The sequence below is a fragment of the Alosa pseudoharengus genome, unplaced genomic scaffold, assembly GCF_046254945.1.
Source record: "Alosa pseudoharengus isolate Yale_2024_CS ecotype anadromous, Long Island Sound unplaced genomic scaffold, YU_APseudo_1.1 YU_APseudo_1.1_scf_7, whole genome shotgun sequence".
In the NCBI taxonomy this organism is placed as follows: Eukaryota; Metazoa; Chordata; class Actinopteri; order Clupeiformes; family Clupeidae; genus Alosa; species Alosa pseudoharengus.
The window spans coordinates 26,856,135-26,881,233 of NW_027468859.1; the positions used below are offsets into that span (position 1 = coordinate 26,856,135).

General features: G+C 41.7%; 2 protein-coding genes across 2 annotated transcripts; both read left to right on the plus strand.

Annotated features, from left to right (window-relative positions):
* The first annotated feature begins 2,666 nt into the window (after positions 1 to 2,666).
* Positions 2,667 to 13,487, plus strand: nfkbie (nuclear factor of kappa light polypeptide gene enhancer in B-cells inhibitor, epsilon). Its single transcript, XM_076272698.1, has 6 exons — positions 2,667 to 3,404; positions 5,614 to 5,716; positions 8,300 to 8,510; positions 10,545 to 10,633; positions 11,778 to 12,026; positions 12,554 to 13,487. The coding sequence occupies exons 1-6, from the start codon at positions 3,058 to 3,060 to the stop codon at positions 12,620 to 12,622; spliced, it is 1,068 nt and encodes a 355-aa protein (XP_076128813.1). The 5' UTR covers positions 2,667 to 3,057; the 3' UTR covers positions 12,623 to 13,487.
* A 2,420-nt stretch (positions 13,488 to 15,907) lies between these two features.
* LOC143109888 (adenosine 3'-phospho 5'-phosphosulfate transporter 1-like) lies at positions 15,908 to 24,129 on the plus strand. The gene is made up of 4 exons (XM_076272694.1): positions 15,908 to 16,149; positions 17,782 to 17,966; positions 18,065 to 18,225; positions 23,166 to 24,129. The coding sequence occupies exons 1-4, from the start codon at positions 16,130 to 16,132 to the stop codon at positions 24,117 to 24,119; spliced, it is 1,320 nt and encodes a 439-aa protein (XP_076128809.1). The 5' UTR covers positions 15,908 to 16,129; the 3' UTR covers positions 24,120 to 24,129.
* The last annotated feature ends 970 nt before the right edge of the window (positions 24,130 to 25,099 follow it).

Consider the following 25,099-nt stretch of genomic DNA (forward strand, 5'->3'; position numbering starts at 1 on the left):
TTCAGCAAATTGGTCCTTACAGTCCTCTACCTGTCCTTTCTTTGTGTGCACATTTTGGGAAAGGTTGTTGATGTGTGAGGTCAACAGACAATCAAATACCTCCCTCACCTTGTGCACTCCTGAAGCATGATGCTGATTGGTTGAGAATGTTAAATGTTAATCGAATAGCCTGAACAAGCAGCGAATAAGCAGCGAGAGAAGCATGAGTTGCTGACTATGACAAAGTGTATGGGATTAGAATCTCCATCATGATAACAGCCGACCCTGGATCAGGTTTAGCCCAGGGGCTGATTCCAAGTACAGAGTTTAGTGATGAGTCTGGGTAAGTTAAGTCAGAATAATTGGTAAACCTCCAAAAAAAGAGCCCAAATGCTTTGTTTTTTTTTAGGAGCATGAAGCCATAGGCTTTTATTAGCCAGGTTCAGTACCGGAGTGGTAATTGGGAGAGTTGGCAGAATGCTCGGTTGGCGGGAAATGTTTTGAAGTCTTAAAAAGGGCATGGCATCGTTGTTTGCATAAGTTCTTTGCTGTGCCCTCCAACAGTGTAATCACAGTCCCTCACTCTCACTCCCCTCCCCTTACAGCCCTGGAAATAATGTGGTAACAGCTGTGATGACCTCACATACAGGTTATGAGATGCATATGAGATGGGTAGAGACTACTGAAGATTTTAGATGTTTTAAGTAGCCCTGGATTCCCCCCCTAAAATAGGAATCAGGCCAAATTGGGTCATAGGCTACTCCCATCAATGCCACTGGAGGTTGACATCTCTCGATAATATTAGCAGCGTCCCACTCCGCCCTGGACGGGTTTATGACTAAATTATGTACTTGGAATCCACCCCAGCTTTGGTCCATAGTTGTGATCTGAGTAGTCCCTTTCTATCTCCTCCCTCAGATTTGCAGCGTCACTCAACAAGTCAAGTTCAAGTTCAATTTATTTCTTTGTCCCAAATGGGCAATTTGATTGCAGACAGGATCATGTACCACACAACAATAGACACAACACACTACAATACAGACAGATATGCACAAAATAATAATTTAGTTGTGATAAATAGGTCTGACGATGCCTAAAAAGATGAGTCAGTAAAACCAAGATAAAACTTTATATAAAAAAGTTAGATATAACAGGAGGAAGTGAATGGGGGGGGGGGGTCACTAAATGGACAAATCTATCCTTTCCTGTTGTGTGCATTTAGTACTTTGCTATCGCTTTGTTGAACACCTGCTTATTAAAATATTCGGTGAGACTAACAAACTTCACTCCCACTATCTTACTGGCCACATTTACAATCTTGGAAAGTGCATTTTTGTCTCTGATGGTGACATTTCCATAAAAAATGTCCTCCTCCATTTAACCATGTTGTTTAAATGCAAATGATACACTTTTTAGACACTACCAGTCTGTAGGTGTGTTGGAGTGGAGTGGACATCTGAGACAATATAGTGTTTATTATTGTTCCTTCTGTCAACATGATTTATGCTAGACTGGTTAGGTAAATTGCATCATCATATATATTCACTTCACTTCACACTGGTGAAAACAGCATGTTGAGGTATGACCCTGTGCAGGGGCACTGCTAGAAAATTTGAGCCCTATGACAGACAATAATTCTGGGCCCCCGGATAATATATATTATTATTGGAGGGGGGGCTCTGGGGGCCCCCTGTCAGTGCTGGGCCCTTAGAATCGTCCTAACCCACCCACAACCCCCCCCCCCCCCCCCCACCAGCAGCAGCGCGCTGTCCCTCTGAATAAAGCTGTTTTTTTGCCTTTGTCTCGAGTGTATGAAAGGAGGATGTCATACATGTGTTATGAGCATGATGTGAGGTTATGTTCTGCTCTTTAGTGGGTATGTTTTGCCAATTTCACAATTAGGGCATTAGTGCCTCTTCTGCCCTGAGTAAGATTGAGAAGAGTCCTAGTTCTATCATAAGTTAGCATGCAGATTAGTATTGGCCATGGTTCATATGATGTGTTGAGGTGATGTTTTTTTTTAAAATGAAACGTCAATTTGAGGATGGAAATGGTGTTTGATTTGAAATTATAGCCTATGTGTTTTGTGCCAACAAATTATATTTTGTGCACTTCTTTTCAATTGTCAATAGGTATTGTTATTAATAATAACATACAATTATCCGACATAATCACATGTGCTACACAGTCAAAGACATATAATGCCAAGCGCATTTGTGTAATCATAGGCTGAGTCATCTTTTTTCAAAGCTGTAGTCGGTCTATCTATGGCTCTGATCTTTTTATGTGTATATTGCCCTCGTGTGGTGAACAGGAAGTACGACCCGCGCAAGGCAACATTTTAAATCGAAACTGTTTTTAATCTTCATCTTTAGTCTGAACTGCGTATAGTTAAGTTAGCCTACATATTTGTATGCATTCAAATAGTAATATGTTGTTGAAGATAATAGGCCTATGCCCTCTTTTTTTCCCCCACATATTTAATTCGTTTCTAATTTTATTGCCTAATTTTGGAATATCATGTTAGAATTCAAGCTAAAAGTTGCTGTGAATTACCCCAGGTCAAGTGATCTGGTGAAGCCAGGGACACTCCAAAGTGCAAAGGAACTGGAATAGGCTTATAATAACATGCCACTCCCTTTGGGGAATCCCCCCAACAAAAACAGCTCAGGCCTACAGACTTGCGCGTCAACCAAATCGTTCACATGGCGTTTCCCTCTCCTGTGAATAGCACTCTACAATAGCGCTCTGAGCTAGGTAGACATAAAACAAGTTTAGGGCTCCAAAATTGTTTGACGTCAGGATTCACCTAATGCGGCAACTTTAAGTAGCCGTATGCTTAGCCTACAACAACAGAAGTTTTCGGCGAGTTTGAATATGAGAGAAGAGTTTCTCTTTTTTTGGACCGTGGTAAAAGCGAAGCTATCGGTGGTGGCATGAAACTCAACAATTTCTCGACCCTTTGGTTTCACGACGGAACGGCTGTTTTTCAGGTGAGATTGACTTCTTCATCTCTTTGGAGCGGGCCCACTCCAAAGCGCCGGGCACACTGTCGGGAGCAGGTCATCTGACTGCATTATGGCGAGCGGCGACGAGGAGAAGGGGAAAGTGGATCTCTTGGAGGATAACCGAATTGACTCCGGTATTGATTCTTTCAAGTCGCTCACTAAAGACGAGCATTACTCCAAGCCTGTACATGAACTGAGTCCTCCTGAGGATGGAGAGGTTAAAGACAAACTCGACAGCGTGACCGAGGAACGCCATGACTCTGCTTACATTTCATCCTCTATCACAGTCGACAACATTACTGACATTTTAAAGACTTGCTCGGCAGGCTCTCAGGACACGGAGAGCGCAGAGACCCCTGATCACAATGAACAGGAAGTCAAGAATCTTCTAACCACCATTACAGATGATGGAGACACGTATGTATTTTTAGTTATTGCAAAACTCAAGGATGATTTAGCATTTTTGCAAAAGAACATGTTCAGGAGGATGGCTAAATAATGTTACAGTGTTGACAACTGTCTTGCATTCCTTCCATTACAGTGTTGCAATCAGTGCATGCAAGCAGAATTGGGTAGGCCTAGTCTTGAAAATCTGGAGGTATTGTGGTCTAGGCTTATTTGATAGTCTATATTTAGACCCAGGGGTACATCTTTTTTGTATTTTGTATGTCCATCATAGCCTTACTTAATTTCAGTTTACAAAACTACAAAACAAAAGCAAGTTGGTTAAAGAGAGCAACATCATTTAAATTCAACTAACAAAAGTTAATGTGTTCCCTTTGTACACACCATACTGCTACTCGCATGGATAAGCACATCTCTTAACCACCACCCACCTCAACTAGTTGGTTTCAACATTTTACATGAATTTCCTCATTCTACTAAGCTTAGTGCAATCTGATAGGCCTTAGGCCTCTTATAATAATAATAATAATAATAATAATAATTAAAAACACAACAATCGTCTAGGTTTTGTGTTTCTAGATTAAGGAGAGCTGTTATTAAGTATGCACTATAATATACCTTTTATATTAAATAATATTTAATAGGCTATATGCTATTTGCTCTTGTGAGTAGGAACTTAAAGCTGTCTGCCTCAGTCTACTGCTGTCACAGAAAGCAGAAGTGTAGAATGATGGAATTTCCCTTGCTGGGCTGGACACGTTCTGATACCCTTCTCTGGCCTCCAGATAAATCTCTCTCTCACACACACACACACACACACACACACACACACACAAAGACACGCATATGCACACACCTGCAGACATAGGAGAGCATGTTAAGAAGCCGAGTGCACACCCCATATGCGAAATGACTTGCTTTTGCTTTACATGTGCATGCATGCTTCACTGACAAGGCTTTATAATTCAAGATATTTGTGTCACTCAAACACTTACTCTTATAGCCATAGCCATCGGTCATCTCTTACACATTTCCCATCAGACAGGTTTATTTCAGTTTCTGTTATAGTCTAGTTCATTCATTTTTGACAATGGCTTGTTTCTCTTTCACAACTTAATTGTCTGACAGTTTGATGTCTGAGTCTCAAGGAAACTTTATTGTGCTTACAACAAAAACAGCTTAAATATATTGTACAGTTTGCAGTCTGGGCCCAGCCATTAATTGCATTCACTTAGCTGACTGACTGAGGGCCAAACTTGACATGGACACAGGTGTTTACATGCAGAGATTGTCCAATTGTTAATGTCTCAATTACCCTGTCTGTCTAAATCCTAATACATAACAGAAGCAATTGTGATGTTGTTTGAGCTTGAGTTGCACTTTAAAAAGTAAAGGGTTGTTTGCCTGAAGTGCTCTTTTACCAGGAAATGGAACGACCCATTTGAAGGTGAAAGCCTGAACCCTTCACTGGCAACAGTGGTTCTTTAAGACTGAACAGAATTTGAAGTGGAATTTTTACGGTCTTTTAGGCACAACATTTGTTCTGACTAGGAACATTAAGCCCTACAGTCTTAGAATAGTATTGGAAATCAATTTCAGCAGGAAAATAATATTTTTAGGCTTGCTTCCAAAATAAATACTCCTCTCGATGTTACAGAATGAAAGTGCTGCCTTGCACGTGTTTACATTGTTAGGAACATCCTAGGAACCTTATGTGTGGTTGCCTTTTAAGTGCTGGACATTTGAAAAACATATGGTACCATTTGGTGGAACATTTTCTTGTTTTTTTACCCGTGTACCCTGTAACTTTTTTGAATTAAGAATACAAGTATTTAATGCATATTCTCACTTGCATGTTAAGTGAAATGTGATGATCATCACATCACTGCATTACGGAGAACTTGTAGAGCTTCAAAGCCTTGGAAAGACTTTGCACGTTGATTTCAAGGCTGTGGCCAAAGTACTAAAGTTCCAGTGTTGCGCAACATCAACCACCGTGTTTTGACAGCCTTCCACTACCTGTGTGCCTGTTGATGCTGATCTTTTGCTCAGACGTTTCTCAGTATTTCTTGCCACATTTTCCCCCTGCTCTCTTTTTATTTTCCTTTGACACTGTTCTCTTTTTGAGTTGGATGAACAATGGTACACCTACATTCATTCATGCTCAATTGGTACATGGATTCTGAACATTTACCGGAAACCTCTCTTTGTCTTTGTCCAGAATCCTGCACCTAGCCGTAATCCATGAGGCCGTACAGTTTGCAGATTGGTTGATTGAGCTGTTTCCCAAGCAGGTTCTGGACCTTCAGAACAACTTGTATCAGGTAACCACGGCAACGTGCTTCATGACTACTGTGCGTACTGTGGCTTTTGTCGTTGTTTGTTTGTTTTGTTTCCCCCAGGTGAATTTGTGTCCCCTAGCCTCATGATCTAAATCCAGCTCATGGCTTTCTATCTGTGTACCGTCTCAGGTGCTTTCATAAGGAAGTGCGTGTGGTGGAACTCCCCTTTCATTGACTAAAAATATGTCACCATTGAGAAAGTAGGTTAGGTTATGTTCTTTTGGGGCAAGGTGTGAGAACGCTTACATGTTAGATAGATACTTTATTATCCCGAGGGGAATTTTAAAAGCACATTCTAACATCATCATATATACACATATTAATACTGTAATGTTACTGGAAAGCTACAGGTCTTGTTTTGTAATCCTTCTTAGAACTGGTAGCAGCATCACACTTTTAAATGCACAATTTAATCTTGTAGTTTGTTACTTTTGGTATCTGTATAGATCGATCCTACAGTGATATGACGTGAAACGAAAACGAAAGATAGAAATTAAAAACAAATGGAAAGATAACACCTGGGTGGGTACTTCCCTGAAATTGTTATCTAACCTTTGTTACGCTTTACGTTTCTCGTTAAGCAACAACATGGATATGTAGCTCTTATACAAAGACCATCCACCACTCGAAAAAAAAAAGCCATGTTTAGTCCACAGGCAGAAGCTGATACTAGTGACAGTCAGCGTTTTAGATGACTCATGGAACACTGTTTTTCTCTTGAGTCAAAGAAGTTACCATAAGCCACGCAAACAATAAGTCCAACACATTAGCCGCGTTGCTCACCGGTTTCCTCTTGGTGGTCAGTATATGTTCCGGTATTGAGTAAGCACCAAAATCATCACCCCACAGCCACAGCCTGGGGTGAAAACTCTCTTGTTTCTCAATGAAAACTAGCTCATCATAAACACTTTGTGTGCAATCACTGATTCATGTGCCTCCCACATGCTGGTTAGTCCCCACACACGGGTGGCGCCGCTTCCCCCTGCAAATCGCCTCATCACAAGCCTCCACTTCTGTCTGACGGTGCCCTTTTACCAGTTGGCACCTAGACTCGGACACTTCCTCTCCCTGATTCCATATGATATTCACTCTTAAAACTAATGTGTTGTCCCTATCTGGACACAAATGTGTTAAAAAAAAACAACGCAAGTTGTGTTGTGTGCTTTCAATGCAAGTTGTGTTGCTTTCAATGCAAGTTGTGTTGCTTTCAATGCAAGTTGTGTAACAAGTACAACACAAACTGTGTTGTCCCTATCTGGACACAGAGATGTGTTAAAAACAACACAAGTTGTGTTGTTTTAAACACATTCGTTTTAAGAGTGTTGTTAGTCTATCCTCTCACAGATCTCATGTCAAATTTCCCTCTCTTCATGCCATTCACCACTGTCTTTTGCTGAAGTTCAGTCTCCAAATTCAGCACCACAAATGCAGTCTGTCACCCCCTCCCTTCCAAGCTACACCATTGCAGCCATCCAGCCTTTGTTGTTGTCCGGCTGTGTTGAGATATTGCTAATTGGTGAGACTCCCACTGTCTGAAGGATTCCTCCCTCACAGTCTGTTGTCTTTTATCTGCTGTTGCTTCTTAATCTTCCTTGCTTTTGTAGATTTGTGGCGCTACAGTGACTTCATTGTGCCTTTTGTATATTTTACTACATGAGATTTTATGTTATAAAATAAATGTATTATATTTATTTTACTTAAGTTGTGTTAGTCTACCGGTCAACATACATTTTGATTGGATGAATTCTTTCTTCTTGGAACACTTAACATTTTCACACATCTCTGTGTTACACAGTAAGAGTCGTTAAAAACCAACACAAGCAGGGGGAAAACCCAATAAAGCAACTTCTTTTTTTGTGATTAACTTTTTATTGAAGGTTTCACAACATAAACAAAACTACACTAACACTCAAAAACTGACCGTCACCACAGTAAAAGCAAAACCAAGGAAAACAGTTGTACACCACTTAATACAAGTAACATAAAAGACAAACAAGAAGATGGGCCCATCAAATAAAAAAGTAAAACAAATAAACAGCATTTTACAAACGCGCATGCGATTGGCCAAATAAAGTCAGCAAAATACCCTCCAGTTTATATAAGTATATATAGTATATATAAGTATATTATACTCTTTTGATCCTGTGAGCGAAATTTGGTCTCTGCATTTAACCCAATCCGTGAATTAGTGAAACACACACCGCACACAGTGTACACACAGTGAGGTGAAGCACACACTAATCCCGACGCAGTGAGCTGCATCAACAGCGGCGCTCGGCGAGCAGTGAGGGGTTAGGTGCCTTGCTCAAGGGCACTTCAGCCGTGCCTACTGGTTCGGGCTTCGAACCGGCAACCCTCCGGTTACACGTCTGAAGCGCTAACCAGTAGGCCACGGCTGCGATGTATACTACTTTTTTACTTTTCAATAGTTATACTGCACACCATCAGCACCTGGAGGAAGAAGGGCTGTGCACAGGGATTTTGAAACCTTGACACATGCTATTGGTCTGTAAGGAGCTCATTCAGAATAAAGCAACTTCTTTGCTTTCGATTTGATTCTTGCAGACGCCATTACACCTGGCTACGTACCTGGACCTCCCGGCGGTGGTGCGGAGGCTGGTGGAAGGGGGAGCCGGCCTGGCGCTGCAGGACCACGATGGGAACACCCCACTGCATGTAGCCTGTGAGCAGGGGCGCGGGGATTGCGCCAGCGAGATGACGCGGGACATCCCACCCAGCCAGCTCACCCCAGTACTAGAGGCACAGAACTGGAGAGGTGGGTGTCACCTGGGCTGTGTGGTCACTATGTGGAGATGCATTATAGGAAATATATGGGAAAGGGTTCTCACCCAGTAGTGGTGGTTAGTATACAGTGGGCTCTCATCCACAGTTCTTTTACCAGCTGAACAAACTTTCATATAAAATGTCTGCATGTCACCCATGGCAGCTCAATCCATCAAAATCTCTCTGCATTACTCTCTCTCTCTGTGAATGTTGTTTGTCCAAACAACATAGTTTCTCAGAGAAAACACACATCATCATAAATCATTAATCATGTAACTCACTCATGTGAAATTTGAAGTTGGCCTACAGCTGAAGAATTTTGGCTCATCACCAGCAGTTGTGCAAATTTACTGATTAAAACATTAACAAATATACCAAAATAGTTTTTACACAAGGGTTGACATGTCTGATGCATAAATTGGGAGAAATTAAACAATTTATATAAAACAATAGAATCCTGAGCAATCATGTGGATATACTACTGTAGAACACAATCTATTGCTATTGTTTAGTTAGAGGGCTAGAATGTAAGGTGAAATCCTGATTGCTGCTTCTAAGCCAGTGAATGATGGAATGTATTGATTGGCCCATTTGCAAAGCTAGGACCACAAAGGGAAAGCGTTATAAAGACACACTAGAAGCATATATCTTAACTGATATGGATATATAAGCTGATATGGATAATATGTCTATTTTATTAGCTATCTCCACCTATTATGGTGAGCTATGCTAATGGAGATGTATCTCTGTTGGTAGCCTACCAAGTTTGCAGATGTTCTAGTTTGAAGAGTGTATCTTGGAAAGACATAGTGCTGGCAATGTTGATCCGCTATTAAAGAAAGAAAATTCACTGTCTGCACAAGAGGAGTTAAATATTAACTATAAATAATTACGGCAGTTCTCATTTTAGTCCTCCAGAACAACTGTTGGTTAAATAATCCAAGTATTTAAATATGAGGCAAGATAGGGCTACTTAAAGAAGCCCTATGCAGGGCTGGTTATTCTTTCGCTGTTTCTGTGTTTTCGCCGGATTTGGGATCGCATTTTTCACGACATAGCTCCCCCTGCAGCTTCGGTAGCAAGTGACTGCTACGCTAAACCCCCACTAGCTAGCGAGCTAGCCATCAAGAAACCAAGCTAAACACATACAGGGCTCACAATAAAACGTCGAGCAAACACATTGTTCAAGAGACTATCAAACCACATTACAAAAAAGTTCACCCAAGGGTAGGCTACTTACAATTTCAACAGCAACAAAGCCAAGTCGGCGTCGTTTTGCAGTCTTCTTAGAAACTACAATCTGACTACATTTTCGAGGCGCGATTGGATACTTCCGCTGAGTCACATCCAGATTTACCCGGTCCGGGTTTAGAAAGTTGCATATTCAGTTTTTCAGTGGAGAAGCGATAGGGGGAGACGAAGCACCCACCAAACGACCCAGAAAGTGTTGTAGAACCACCAGAACGACTCTCAACCTGCATAATTAAGGTCATTTTTGCTAAAATTGTTGCATAGGGCTTCTTTAACATGAAACACATACTTTATATGGTATAGACTTTTGTTGACCTATGAAGTGCTTATTTACTGTATGCATGTATCCTCAACAGACTTTTTCATTGATACAGTATTTTGATGATGGTATGGCTAAAGGCGTAGTGTAGTGTGGATGATGTCTGCATTTTTGTGATTTTAATCAACAATAATATTATTAAATATGTGTGGAAAAGTGCAACCACTGAAACAAATCAGGCCATTATAGAGATGTCTTGGGCTGCATGCGGTATATTATGCCATCAGACTTGTTACAGCTCTATCAAGCAATTGTTTTCATTACTGTCACTATTGAAACACTCACAGACCAATTTGCTGGAAAAGTCAATGTCTCAGTATTTCGTGTTTACTGTCAAGTGGCAAAGCTTCACTTTCCCAGTTTCCAAATGGAAGCCCATTCACTATTGATGAGTCTCACTGTTCAGATGGTCTTGAATATTGATTTTCTTAGTTACCTGTGCATACCTGCTTTCAGGTGTCACCTGCCTCCACCTGGCTACGTTGCACAGACGCCATCGGCTCATGAAGCTCCTGATAAAGAAGGGTGCCAACCTGAATGTGCAGGTGAGCTTGGAATTGTGTGCTGTGATGCGGTATATGGCAGTAATTCATACTTCTAACTGGAGCTGAGCTCTGATGTACTGAGAGCTATAGTGTCTTCCTTGTCACCTTGTCACTTCACTTGTGCACTTTTGGCATAATGCATTTTATTGCAAGGCCACTAGACTATGTGGTGGTTCTTTTTTATATTTCTGATCAGTTTACTCGTCTTAAAACATGAAATTGATTGCATTAGAGCTACTCTTCTCATTAGAGGTACTCTAGTAGCTATCATGACTTCACCAAGTTCAAGAATTCAGGGCTCAGAGCTGAGGTGATTTGAGCTAGTTGACTGGATCTTGTAAGAGATTCATGAGGCTGTAACTGGAGTTGGGACATTAAAAGGTTCAGGCCCAGAGGGCTGACGTGCAAGGACTTTTTCTGGAGTCCCCCTGCTTCTGCCAGGCCTCTCATATGACCACAAGAAGAGCTCAGCAACAACGGCCATTTCAGATTCACAACGTTATAAAGGGGTCACAGGACACAGGGACAATGCTGAGCTTATTGCCAAGCTGCAGAAAAAAACCTCAAAACTCTTTTTTAAACCACAGACTAAAGTTTACATTGTCTGAAACTTAAGTGTATTAATGAATGCTGTCTTAAGGAAAGATTTGGTGCTAGAGCTGTAATTTTTTTTTCCGGCTCTCATGGGGGGTGAAGTGTTAACTTGTTACTGTATGGTGGCCAGAAAGCTTGGATTTCTTCATATTGTGTGTCATTTCACACCCCTTTCTCACACTTGATTTCCTATTTTTATCACAAGTCCTGTGGGCCTCATGATCTCTCTCCTAGCAGACACAGCTTATGTTCGCTCTCTTCTTCCTTTCTTTTGTTTTAGTCAATTGGGTCTGAAAGCAAGGGCATTATTTATATTTTACAGAGCAATGTTTTGTAAGTGTTAAAGTAATAGTAATAGTAGGCCTACTTTGTACTGAAGTATTTTTGACAGATTACTTTCCAGATGATGTTCAAATAATTGTAGTGAATTTTAGTGGCAATCTTCATCTTCCGCTTCGTTTGAGCCTGCTAATAGTTCACTATAAATCTGTGGTCATCATCAGCATGTGTCTGTTTTTTTGACAAACATTCTCTTTTGCCTGTGCACCAGGAAGGGACTAGTGGCAAGAGCCCGCTGCACATGGCTGTGGAGCTCCATGACGTGTCAGCCGTGACGTTGCTGCTGAACAAGGGGGCGAACGTCGACGCCGCCATGTTCAACGGCTGCACGCCTCTACACTTGGCAGTGGGCAGGCAGGATGCCACCATCGCCAACCTGCTTTGCCAGTCAGGAGCAGACCAGATGATCAGGAACATGGAGGATGAGACGGCGCTAGACCTCGCCGATGGCAATGATGACGTAAGTCACAATCTCTTTGACATACTACTGACCGTTATGGGTCACTTAAAGCATACAAACATTTTTAGTATAAGTATATATACTCTTTTGATCCCGGGAGGGAAATTTGGTCTCTGCATTTATCCCAATCCGTGAATTAGTGAAACACACTCAGCACACAGTGAACACACAGTGAGGTGAAGCACACACTAATCCCGGCGCAGTGAGCTGCCTGCAACTACAGCGGCGCTCGGGGAGCAGTGAGAGGTTAAGTGCCTTGCTCAAGGGCACTTCAGCCGTGCCTACTGGTCGGGGTTCGAACCGGCAACCCTCCGGTTTCAAATCCGAAGCGCTAACCAGTAGGCCACGGCTAACATACCTAGTAATCACACTGGTTAGTGCTTCGGACTAGTGCAAGACGGTGTCGGCTATAGCTCTATTTGCTCGTATGCCTTTATCTAACTTGTTTTTGTCAGGGTCATCTGAGTTGTAGTCTATTCTTAACAATTATGTGTGTGAAATGTGACTTCTTCTTTCTTGTCCTACAGATCCTTGCCCTTTTCCCATTTGATGACATTCAGATCTCTGGAAGATCTGTGGTAGGGGTGAATTTCTAAATCAAAGAGCAAGACAAGGCATGCTCACAGAACAAGCCATAATGCCTTTCATTCACTGGGAACCTCATAGTATCTGCAGCTATTTATGTATGTATAGAAAACAACAGTATCTCTCTCAAAAGTAACTAATGCTTCAAGTGCTTTAAGGAGTGAAGTAAATATCTTATGAATTTTCATCATCATGGCTTGAAGAAGTTTTACATCATTAAAGGTACCAATATTTAAAGACATGTCTGTTAAGTTTATTATAATAGTCAAACTCAAGGTGGGGAATAGTTCGTTATTAGCTGATCTAATCGGGCTATTTCTCTCTTTTCTTGAGATAGATGATGCATTATAGGCCTTTCTGCATCTTAGTATGGATATGATAAAGTCTTGCTGTGTATGATTTTATAGTAATGTTATAAGAAATGAGCCATGCTTTCAACCACTTGTACCCAGCAAGATTGTGTTAAATCATGTTTACCTAATTCTGATGGCATGATTGTCTATTTCCACAACAGTTTGAATTGCTCTTGCATCTTCTTCATGATCTCAGATTAGTCACTGGGGAAAATAAATATTGGAATATGCCCTCCATTGTCAGTTGAATCCATAGGCTATATTTTTCACACAGACCCATCACAGTAAACTATGTGTAAGACACTGGTGTGTGAAACGTTCTCTATACTCTTTATTTAAATGATCTGGCGCTAAGAGTGGACAAGTTGGTGGCCTGTTTAGTCCATGACACTTGTACAAATAAGTTGTTAATTTTCTTTGTCTTGAATATTCTTAGTGGTTAAAGCTTTAACCAGTTTGGCTCAGTTATTTTCTGCAAATGTACAACAGTAGTCTATGTTTTTTAATAAAAAAATTAAAATGATCTAATCTGTTTTCTTTGTTAATCATTTGCTTTCCCATGTGGGAGAGAAGATACTACTGGGTGTTGTTTTGCCATTGCAGCCTCTAAATCTTCAGTAATGTAGATTGTAATTCAGCAATAGGTCATCAATCAATTATTCATACATGCCATTGTTTTAAAAATACACAAACTGCCACCTCTTTACCAGACTTTGCCCCTACTTGGCATGTATGACTTGACAGTTTTTGCCTATTGCTTACACACCTTTTGCAGAATTTGGCTCATTATGTCAAAACTCTTCACACAGCCATATAAGACATAGCACATGGAGATGAACAACTTACATGCCAAAATGAAACACTACAATTAAAACTCAACAATCCTAACTAAAAATGTAATTATTGCAATAAAACTATACACACATGCACCGTTTGAATTACTCTTTCAAATTAGCAGCAACACAATGATGTGTTTTAAAACACTGCAGTCTTTGTGTTTCTATTTTTATTGTCATTTTCTCAGACTCCAACCTAAAAGAGATTTTCTACTTTTTTTGCAACAAAAGTTTTTTACAAAAAACAAAAGAAAAGTAGAATCACACTTATCAGTGCAATACTGTAAGTGAATGGACTCTAAACAAATAAAAAATGTAGCAACAAAACAAAAGTAACAGAAAAAAAATACAATTACTGGAGAAATTGCTGTCGAAAAAAACATGTATTTTTTTACTTGTGTGTGTAGGTGGTGGGGGCTAGATCCTGCCTTCTGTTCAGATCTGGCCACAAGTCCTCGTCGAAGTCGCAGGTGATGTCCTCTCGGGCTAGGCAACGGGGAAAATATCACCTTGTGTGCCATATGCACCCTTGAACTGACCCCATCTCAATATCTCTGCATGCCCCTTCCATTGCTTGCAAAAGAGGCATGCATGTATGTGGTTTGTGGTCATACTTTTCATTGGCCCACTGAAAATAATTCTTTGATAGGTTTTAAAAATGGGGAGTAAAGGGGCAAATACAGAACTGAAAACGTGTACTCAATGTAAATGTACATACTTGAACAGGTATTGTACACAATAACTTACCTGTAGTCTATTTGTAGTGCTAAGCCTCAGACTAATTGGTGTTCAGTTTTCTCTGTAAGTGTTTTCAGGTATGTGTGTGGGTTGTGTATTGTCTAATGTAAGAAATCGTGTGTAGTGTTTCTCAATAAGTGTGTTGCAGATTATTGCAAACAATGGGCAAAGCTATGGTTAAACAGTGTTTAAAGTATGCTACAAGAAGTTTAAGTATTGAGGCTTTGGTCTAAGCATTCGATTTTAATGTGTAAGCAATGGGCAAAAACTGAAATTAGCTGAGGCTCGTCTCGGGTCAAAATGACTATTATAAATTCTTTATTCTAACTTTTTGAGATAGCCTTCTGGATTTTTGATTCCCATGAGCTGTAAACCATAATCATCAAGATTAGAATAATCAAGATTAAAACAAAACAAGCTTGACATATTTAACTTTAGATGTAATGAATCTAGATTATATGAAAGTTTTACTTTTTGACATAAATGACAGGAGAAAATTTACTTTTCCCATACTATTCTAATTTTTGAGATGCACATGTGTACTATGTTATCACTGTAATAAACTGAGCATGCTTTGATTTATTTTATGGAGAGTGGAGATTATCTGTTGACTGAGTTGCCTACTTTCTCATCTCATCTTTAGCGGCTATTGCCTTAACATTGCACCCTGGTCTATGTGTAATTACAGCCAATGACAATGCTAACTCACTTTCAACACATAACTTCCTTGCTGAGCAGCAGCCCTATTTCCTGTAAATTGTGTGTCTGTAAGAGATACTATCTACTATCTTCCTTCTTGCAGTCTTGCTCTTGTCTATTGAACACAATGGTTCTACAAGCAGGCCTATAGCGTATGCCTATTCATTACCTCCCATTCTCATTGTTCATCAGCTCAGCATGCAAACTACTAGGCAGAATGTTTTGAAACTTGGTGGAGGGTTGGGCATGGGCCAAAAATGAAGTAAATCTAGACAGATAATTTAACTGATGTTTATAGATTATCTTCAAATACTGTGTTATTTTATATGCAAGGTAAGCCATTTATCATTTTGACGGTGCCAGACAAGACAGGCCTAATAATAATATTCTTTTGAATTAGTTATTGCAGCTATTACAGAGTAGACCCTAGTTGCCCAACACAGTAGGCCTGAAATGTTAAGTGGCTCACACAATGAGCAGTTCGTGTTGCTCTTGAAAGTGGGATAGACACCCACATAGAAACGTTATTGTGTTTTAGTGTAGAATGGAGTTGGTAGTCCTCCCTTCCAAGTGGTGTCAGTGTTGGTCCCGAATAGGTCCATAGTCTGTCATGGTGGTTTCGGGTTTCAGCACTCCGTTGGCAGTGACAAGGGAGGAGATTTATTCTGATTTGCATACTGAAGGAAACCCTACGTTTCGCCAACTGTCCAGATGAGAGCAGTGTGTGGAGACAAGTTCAAAATAATAATCTCTGCTGCCAACGTAACTTTAATATTGCTTATCTTATTTAAAATCGATTCTCTGCAGTTCATGCTTGGTCTCAACGAAGGTGGTACAGTGTGCGGCGTCTCTGAAACGCCAGTGTTCAGAGCTCGAGAAGAGTTGAGAGAAAATGCCTTCTTTTTCATGGAGGTAAGTGGTTAGCACTTTACATATGTGTCGGTCCTTTTAATATCGCATACCTCTGGAGAAGTTTAACTGTCTTGGCTGCTTTAACATTTTTGGTCATCTCTGTGGTGGCTAGGGCAGTCATCAACAGTTTCAACTGCTTGGTGTCTTGGTAACGTTAGCCAGCTAACAGCCATTTAGCATTCATAAGTGAACTGATTGAGCTAGCTATCTTTTTAGAGAAATGTATCTAGCATCTAATACAATCTCCAAGACCTTTTTAACCTGTTTTCTTCTTAGCTTCTGAGGTTTCATGGTGATTAACCCGTTTAGTTGACGTTGTGCAGAAAAACGACTTAGCATGCACTCGCTGTTATTACCTCCTTTGGTCTAACGTTAGCTAAGGATAAAATATTGGCTAGCTAGTCTACCCCATAGACAGTTAACTACCCACAAAGTCATCTGCAAGGCAACGTCAACTAAGTTAAGGTTAAACGTTACTATCAGTGACGTTAAAACGTCTTTGGTTAGTATTGACAAGTAGGCTAATGTTACAAAGCAGTAGTGAACATGCTATCATGGCTTACTAGGTCCTAGCATTAATTTATCTTAATCTGACGTAAACGTTACTTTAGAAAACGCGAGGGTGCCTTCATTCTCACATAATGTTTCTAGTCATGCCCCTAAATCAACTATTATATCGTAATGCAACCATCATCTTATGTACCTGTGTTCTTTGTTGTAAAGGGAGGTCGGGGTCTTATCATAAAAGTTTGTTTGTTAGTGAATCTCTTATTTACTCAAAAAACAACAAGAAGAATATTGTTTTATTGAGCCCAAGCATCCGATTGTAGACTAAATAACTTTCTGGCTATTGCCTTGTATGTGCACAGGGTCATGTTGGTTATTCCCAACTCAGAACACGAACAAACTCGGATTTTTTCCGCCAAGAGATGGCATGCGTCTCTGTGGTCAGTCACCAACCTATCATAGATGCATTAGGCCACGCTGGCAGAATATTTGAACAGGAAAATAGCTGTCAAGCTTTCCCTGCTCAACAGCAGCAATCATATCCTGGAGGATTTAATCGCAATCCTTCTGAATACAGGCGCGCCCACCCTGTCTATTCATACACAAATGAGACAATACTGAAACTTTCTTAGGCGACATAAAATATCTGTTGACATTCCTTTCATTTAGCATTTAAGAAACAGGTGGGAAAGCCCGTCACCCGTTCAGTCATCAGGTGAGCTTATGTTTCCAAATGTCTTAGCAAAGGAAGGCATTCAATTCCTTCTTTCATGAACTGCCTGCTCAAAAGACCAGGTTGTTCCACGGTGGGCCTGTGCTGGTCCTGTCATTGGCCTGGATGCCGTAGGGCTTTGACACAAAGAGGCTCTGTTAGGGCTCTGGCCTCTGGGAGGAGGCCTATTTGAAGAATCTCTCTCACACACACACATACACAGAGCGCTGTATATGAAAGGAATCATGTCAAAGCTTCTGAAATGACCTTTTTTTATCATAGAATCCTAAAAATGTTTTAGCCTTATAGCTCTTAGCTAACTTTTGTTTCACTACTTTACCCTATTGTGTTCTCGACTAGTGAAGGTAATTTGGGGCCTGACTGAGACTCCCTTTTCCACCTGTGTTCCCCAGGCTGTTTCTCATGCTTGGCACTTTGCCCCTGGCTCTTGCTGAGTCAGATGAGTCCTCTTTACTGGATGGCTGGCAAGATATGTGGGTCTTCAAGTTCCTCCTCAATGTCCTCGGCTATTCCACCATCATCATCCCCGGCTATTTTCTCATCAGCTACTTCAAGAGGATCAACTACTTAGAGACAGGTGAGGGGTTAACCATTTTGCTCATTTTTTATCTTTCTGATCGTTTTGATAAATGCTTCATCAAGCACATTATTAAATATACCCCCCCCCCTCCCCAGGTCGAGGCCTTTGCTTCCCAGTAATAAAGGCCTGTGTGTTTGGGAATGAGGCAAAGGCTGGTCTGTTGGATGATGCACCGACACCGTCCAGGAGTGACACAGAGTTGTCTTCCTCAACAAGCCAGGCATTTAAGTTGATATTCTGTGCTGCAGGACTTCAGGTGAGATTATGCCATTGTGTGATTGAATTGTTCAAACCTCATACCAAGAACACAATATTTTACAGCACTTTCCATTCATTGGACCGGGGTCAGAGCAGGGTTATTTGAATCATGCTTAAGATGGATGGATGGATAGATAGATAGATAGATAGATAGATAGATACTTTCATCCCGAGGGAAATTTTAGGCATCCAGTAGCTTAGACAACCATAACACAACAAACACACATATATCTCACATACATAAAAATCACTCACAGAAATTTAGAGGTAGAAATTTGTGAAGTGATTACAAAGGTCTGGTATGGTCGTGTGATCCAATAACCATGACAAGGTGCTATGGTAGAGTGTGTGCAATGGTGGTAGTGCAAAAGTGAACAGTGCAGGGATTGAACAGTGCTATAGCTTTTCACTTAACTATTCTTTTGTCAATTCAAACTAAGCCAGTCAGAATTGTTATTATCAGGTTGTGGCAATTCAGATGGGACCTGGGTTATCACGTGGGAGGGAAGCATCAATCATAACAGTATACAGTTGGTTGGGAGTTGTGGGAATGATATTTTTGCTGGTTTTACAGGTAGTTAATTGAGATTTATCTGGAAGAACCAGAAGTATCGACCTCTGGCACGCAATGTTGAGGCTGTGCTGTATCTTTAGAGTTATCTCTAAAGTTGTCATATCATTCAAGAGATGAACAGACTCTACAATGATCACAAATTCTATTTATAAGCACCTTTCAAGTTACCCAAGCACACTGAACAATTGACCTGTCGCTATGCCCCATGCCTTGATGATGTAGTAAGAATATAGTAGTTGGCTAATGAGCATTTTTATCTTGGGATTTAACAGGGAACCTGGTTACTGTGCCCACGTTGTTGGCTTAGTAGCCTACAGTACTTTGAGCTGTTGCAAATGCGAAAGACGTCCTGTAGGCTATTGTTAATGAAATATACCCCCGTTTTCTAGCTTCTCGTGTGTGTGTGCGTGTGTGCGAGCGCGTGCACGCACTGCATAAGGAGTGACTGCACGTGATTGGTGAGATGATACAGAAATAAAGGAAAGTGGATAGTGTTGTGTTAGGAGGCAAAAGGGGAAAGCTATTCTGAACAGATGTGTTTTTCAGCATGGTTTTGAAGGTGTATAGTGCTATGCATTTGCACACTGCCAGTGGCAGGGCATTCCAGAGTTTAGGCCCAGCCACACTGAAGGCCCTGTCACCCATGAAGCGAAGCTTGGGGGGGGGGGGGGGGGTGAATAGGAGATGGGCATCTGTAGAGTGAGTGTGGGAACGTGTGTATGGGGTTAGGAGATTTGATAGATAGATAGGGACTAGATTGTGGAGCCACCACAATCCCTTCCAGAGCACTACGGTCAGTTGACCAACTGCTGTTAGAAGTGCCCATGTCCAGGCTAAAAACCAAGGGGGAACAAAGCCTTCGCAGTAGCAGCCCCTAGACTCTGGAACTGCCTCCCCCTCCACATCCGTGCAGCCCATTCTCTTGCCTTTGATTAGTGTCTCCTTTTTTAAGTGTCGGTGCATAGTGTAGTGCTACCTTTTTAAATGTTCTCTTTTTTTGCATTATTTTAACTCCTACTGTCATTGTCTTGTTGCCCTTTTCGTTTTTCTTTCTTTCTGCCTTTGGTCATTCCTTTGTTTATTGCACTTAGCACTTTATTGTGAAGCACTTTGGTTCGGCTCAGCCGTCTGTAAATGTGCTATAGAAATAAAATTTGACTTGACTTGACTACACTGACAGACTTTGCAAAAATTTGGAAAAGATTTTTGAAAGATTAGCCTCAGACCCTCTCACATCTAAAGGCTAGTCATAGAGTTTTAAGTCACAGACTATGAATGATTAGGGATCTTGCAAGGTCACTATTTAATACTGTGACTGCAATTTCCTATCGTGCAATAATATCAACAGAAACTGAAATGATAGCCTACTTATATCAAAGTCATATTTTCGTGTTTCTGCAGCATTGAGTGAGAGTTGGACGTTGTATGATTATCTTTATAAGTATCATAAAAATGCCATGGCTTCGAAGGAACTCACCCACAGGTGAATTTACAACTCCCTGGTTTGTTGTAGGACACACCTGAGTGTATTGACCCACCCAGACATGTGCATAGGATCCTTTGCCTGGTGGTGCCTGGTCTAAAGTGAAAGTGTGTGCAAGCGCAGGTGTGTCAGAAATGTCACCTGGAATAGTGATGTGATCATGTGAGCTCACCAGGAAAGATGTCTATGGTTGTCATAGGTGGGATAGTTGAAACTTTGAGAATTAAATATTCAGAACGAGTATATAGGGTAGCAATACAGCCGCATGTTCTATTCTAATTTTATGAACTTTATCAGTATTAGACTGATAACCTTATGTTGCCGTTTTTGCATATGAAAAAATAGTTAGTTTGGATGCTTATGTTAGTGGTGAATCTAAAATCCTTTCTCAGTACTGGAGCTTGCTGTGAAACTACTCAGACAAGGACAGCTATAATGCTATTAGATCTCATCGCGGCATGGGCTGCTTAACATGAATGCCAGGCCTTCCCTTTGTGCCAATTCATGAATGGCCCAAGTATGCTTTGTAGCAGAGTTATCTCAGGCAGGAAACAGGATGCTTTGTAACTGCATAATTTTGTGTAGGTAAAGAGAGGTAATCCTATTTACCCATTCGGAAGATATGTACTTTGGGGCAGTCATTGTTTCTGTGAGTTATGTCAGCTTGTTGGATTGAGCTCGAGAGTAAATGTTGGCATGGCATTAAGTAAACCTCTGACATTTAAGTTGATGACAAATAGAATGTCATATATCTGGCTATATGTGTTAAATACTTTTTGTAATGGCTAGCCATATAACTATTGAAATTCCACTAAGGTAAGATTAGTATATATAATATAATATATATTATATGTTTAATGATGTGTAATGAAGTGTGATATTTTTAATGGTGTGGAAACAAAAAAACATTTGTTTATACAGCAGTTAGACTAACTGTTAAGGCACAGAGACTGGGGCATAAATCAGTAACTCGTACAAATACAGTCTACACAGGAGCATTTTTGTGTCTTATGCCAAGATTATGTTTAAACACTTCAACCCTCTTTGGTCGCTGTAAATTGACTTACACATTGTTCTAGTGTTGGGTTATCCCAGTGGCGGACCGTGCGTTCATTGGTTAGGCCTTCAATGATATTTTTTTTTCATTTCTGCGTTAAAATGTGCAATTTCACGGTGGGGGGGGGGGGAGTTTTCTCTTTTTCACGCAAATCTGTGTAGCACTCTATAATCTTCGTTAGACAAACAAGTAATGTTCCAAGCTGAATTCCGCATTGCTTAGATCTTTATTAGGCGAATAGCACCCGGCCATCATCCTTATCAGCAGCAAAGTGAATAGGCTGCTAGGCTAGGCTACTTATTTATCACCCATATTCATTACAATCTGCTGCCTGCTACTGTCCGGTGAAGACGTGCAATTTAGTCCATGTCATATTGAAAGTGAACACCAAGTGCGCTCAAGTATGGGTTTGTGCAGACTATTTTGAAATATTTAGGCTATCGGTTGGCTATCTTATGTTCATGACTTGCACGCACATATAGCACTGCCACAGGTCTACAATGATGTGTTCATTTAATAGTTTAATCTGACATCAGCAAACTTGCTTCAGACTGTTTGTAGGGCTCTCCTACTTAGCTGTAGCTTTAACGTTAACGTTACAGTGCAACTGTTTTAGATTGTGCTGCTGCTCTGATTATTCAAAAGCTAATGTGGAACTACAGTAGGCTATCCTACAGTGTTTGCCAAAAGTATTTATGAGAGTGTCTCAACAGAAAATGCTAAGAAAAATTCTCAGCACACCACCATGATATTAAACATAAAAGTTAGAAAATGTATTGCCCTATGCTGCTACTACTGCTTGTTGCCTATTTCATAATGTCTGATGGCCATGCCATTGATTTCACCAATAATGTCCACAAAACACAATAGTCAGACTAATTAGCAGGGCAGGAAACCAAGGCAAATGACAATTTTCACATAGATGCCGATCCAGACAGCTTCACCAAAACCACATCAACTCACACACAACTTCAAGCTAGCATACAATCTAGTAGTAACCAAGCACTGCGGTTTGCAAGCAGCACAAAAACACTTTTTATAGAAAAGGGCCAGATTACAAGCATGTATTACAAGTCTATGTTATCAAATAAACATGAAACAAAACTTACCAATTCCTGCATAGGCTACTGACCAGCTATGTGCAGAGCTAGCTGACATTATGTGCATCTTGCTAACATGTAGTCCAGTTGACACTGTAACTTTACATGATATAATTTTGCTTAATGAAGGCTTATCAATATATATTTTTTAAACAAAAACGGTCAATATACTGTCCATAGCTATAACCAAAGCCATGTCAGTGTGACATCAGAGAATGTCTAATATCCGTAGAGGGGCTCTGGTGACATGTACGTTTCCAGTGAATGTCAATCTGAAAATAGTTAGGTGGAAGGCCCTGACGGTCCGCCACTGGGTTATCCCATTAAAGCTACACCAAAGATTATTTTGTACCTTAAAATAATGTTTCCAAAATCGTTTCAGTGGTTCATCTACTCGTAACAGGGTGAACGGCACTTCTGCATTTGCTTCACGGCCCTCTATCGGCTATAACCGCACTATGCAAGTTTGCCGGATCTGGTAGCGGATCTGTAGTTTGAATGAGACATAAGAAACTACAAATTTGACTTGCTTCAGCTGATGTCGCAATGCATCATACTTTCATAAAATCATGCAACATACTCTACCTTGTCTGTGGACATTGTTATTTCCAAAGCCGGTGCTGGATAAACATTTAGCAGGAGTGCTTTGGTGTTGCTTTAATGTGTGTCTGTGTCTGTGTCTGTGTGTCTGTGTCTGTGTGTGTGTGTGTGTCTCTGTCCACAGGTGTCGTACTTGACATGGGGCGTGCTGCAGGAGCGTGTGATGACACGCTCGTATGGCGCAAGCGACGGAGGCGAGGCCGGCGCAGGCGGCGGCAGCGGCGAGCGCTTCAAGGACTCTCAGTTCCTGGTGTTCATGAACCGCATCTTGGCGCTGACCGTGTCCGGCGTGTGGTGCACACTCTTCAAGCAGCCGCGGCACGGCGCGCCCATGTACAAGTACTCGTTCGCCTCGCTCTCCAACATCCTTAGCAGCTGGTGCCAGTACGAGGCGCTTAAGTACATCAGCTTCCCCACCCAGGTGCTGGCCAAGGCCTCCAAGGTCATCCCCGTCATGCTCATGGGCAAGCTGGTGTCGCACAAGACCTACGAGTACTGGGAGTACCTGACGGCCGCGCTCATCTCCGTGGGGGTCAGCATGTTTCTGCTGTCCAGCACGAGCTCCAAGCACCCGTCCACCGTCACCACCTTCTCGGGCGTGCTCATCCTGGCCGGCTACATCATGTTCGACAGCTTCACGTCCAACTGGCAGGACAACCTGTTCAAGTACAAGATGTCGTCGGTGCAGATGATGTTCGGCGTCAACCTTTTCTCGTGCCTGTTCACCGTGGGCTCACTGCTGGAGCAGGGCGCCTTCTTCGACTCGGTGAGCTTCATGCTGCGCCACTCGGAGTTCGCCTTCCACGCCGTGCTGCTGTCCGTGTGCTCGGCGTGCGGGCAGCTCTTCATCTTCTACACCATCGGCCAGTTCGGCGCCGCCGTCTTCACCATCATCATGACCCTGCGGCAGGCCATCGCCATCCTGCTCTCCTGCTTCCTCTACGGCCACGCCGTCTCGGCGCTGGGCGGGCTCGGCGTCGCCGTCGTCTTCTTCGCCCTCTTCCTCCGCATCTACGCCCGTAGCCGCCTCAAGAAGGCCGGCAAAAAGGCCGCGCCACCACTGGTGCAGAAGGTGTGAGACACAGAGGGAGGACAGTGGGGGGGGGGGGGGTTACAGAGAGTGAGAGTGAGAGAGAGAGAGAGAGAGAGGGGCAAAGGGGAGAGACTTCTGTACAGATGCCTCATTTTTGACTAGTTTGTCAGTCCCATTCTTGTTTTCTTTTCCGTTTTGTTTTTGATACTTTTTTTCCCTTTCTCAACTTTTATTTCTTTGTGTGTGTGTGTGTGTGTTTCTTTTGGTTGCTGAATTTGTACTGTTACAGGGGTACTCAAAGCGTTATTGATTAAAAGGGATGATGACCTATCTTGGTCTTCAGCTGGTGATAAGGGACAAGAGTCGTGGCCTGTCGTAGTAATAGTAGTAGTACCAGCCCAGACGCTCAGATTTTGACGTACACAAGCCTGAGTCCTCGATTTACACCGCTACTGTTGCTGCTTCACCCAAGTTTGTTTGTTTGTTTTGTTTTTGTTTGTTTCTCCGGAGCTGGTCAGGTGGTGTGAGTGACCACAAAAACATTCAGTGACTGTCCAGTGAGCCAGTTGGTGCTGAGTGTGTGTTGACTGTCCAGTTGTAGGCCTTTCCGGTTTAGTCACATAAATCCACATTCCCTCTAACGTATGCTTTCTCTGACTCGATGAAAGATGAAGGCTGATGCTTTTCCTCTGCTCCCCAATCCATTGAGCACAATCGTCCCAAATGAGTCATCCCTTTCTTCTTACATCCACCCCATTACATAGCTACTGGTTGCACTTGCTTATCTCCCCCCACGAATGTATGAATGGCACGCCTAGCCATGAGAGTCAGCCTGTGCGTTGGACTTGTGTACTGGGAATAGTACTTCCTTACAACATGCAGTAAAAGGCATGGAACCTGTGAGGCGTTTTAGGGTAGGTTAAAAGGTTAAAACCCATAATAAATGGGTTAATAATCAGAAAGACTTTCCCTATCCTTAAACTTTTGTTTTTAATTCATGTGTCGGGTGGTTATGTTACTAGTCA

Excerpts from the sequence above, each read along its gene's own strand:
- nfkbie (XM_076272698.1), top strand. The coding sequence starts at position 3,058 with ATGGCGAGCGGCGACGAGGAGAAGGGGAAAGTGGATCTCTTGGAGGAT. Across the intron at positions 5,717-8,299 it reads TTCAGAACAACTTGTATCAG|ACGCCATTACACCTGGCTAC; the intron begins GTAACCACGGCA and ends TGATTCTTGCAG. Across the intron at positions 12,027-12,553 it reads TCGCCGATGGCAATGATGAC|ATCCTTGCCCTTTTCCCATT; the intron begins GTAAGTCACAAT and ends CTTGTCCTACAG.
- LOC143109888 (XM_076272694.1), top strand. The coding sequence starts at position 16,130 with ATGCCTTCTTTTTCATGGAG. Across the intron at positions 16,150-17,781 it reads ATGCCTTCTTTTTCATGGAG|GCTGTTTCTCATGCTTGGCA; the intron begins GTAAGTGGTTAG and ends TGTGTTCCCCAG. Across the intron at positions 18,226-23,165 it reads TCTGTGCTGCAGGACTTCAG|GTGTCGTACTTGACATGGGG; the intron begins GTGAGATTATGC and ends CTCTGTCCACAG.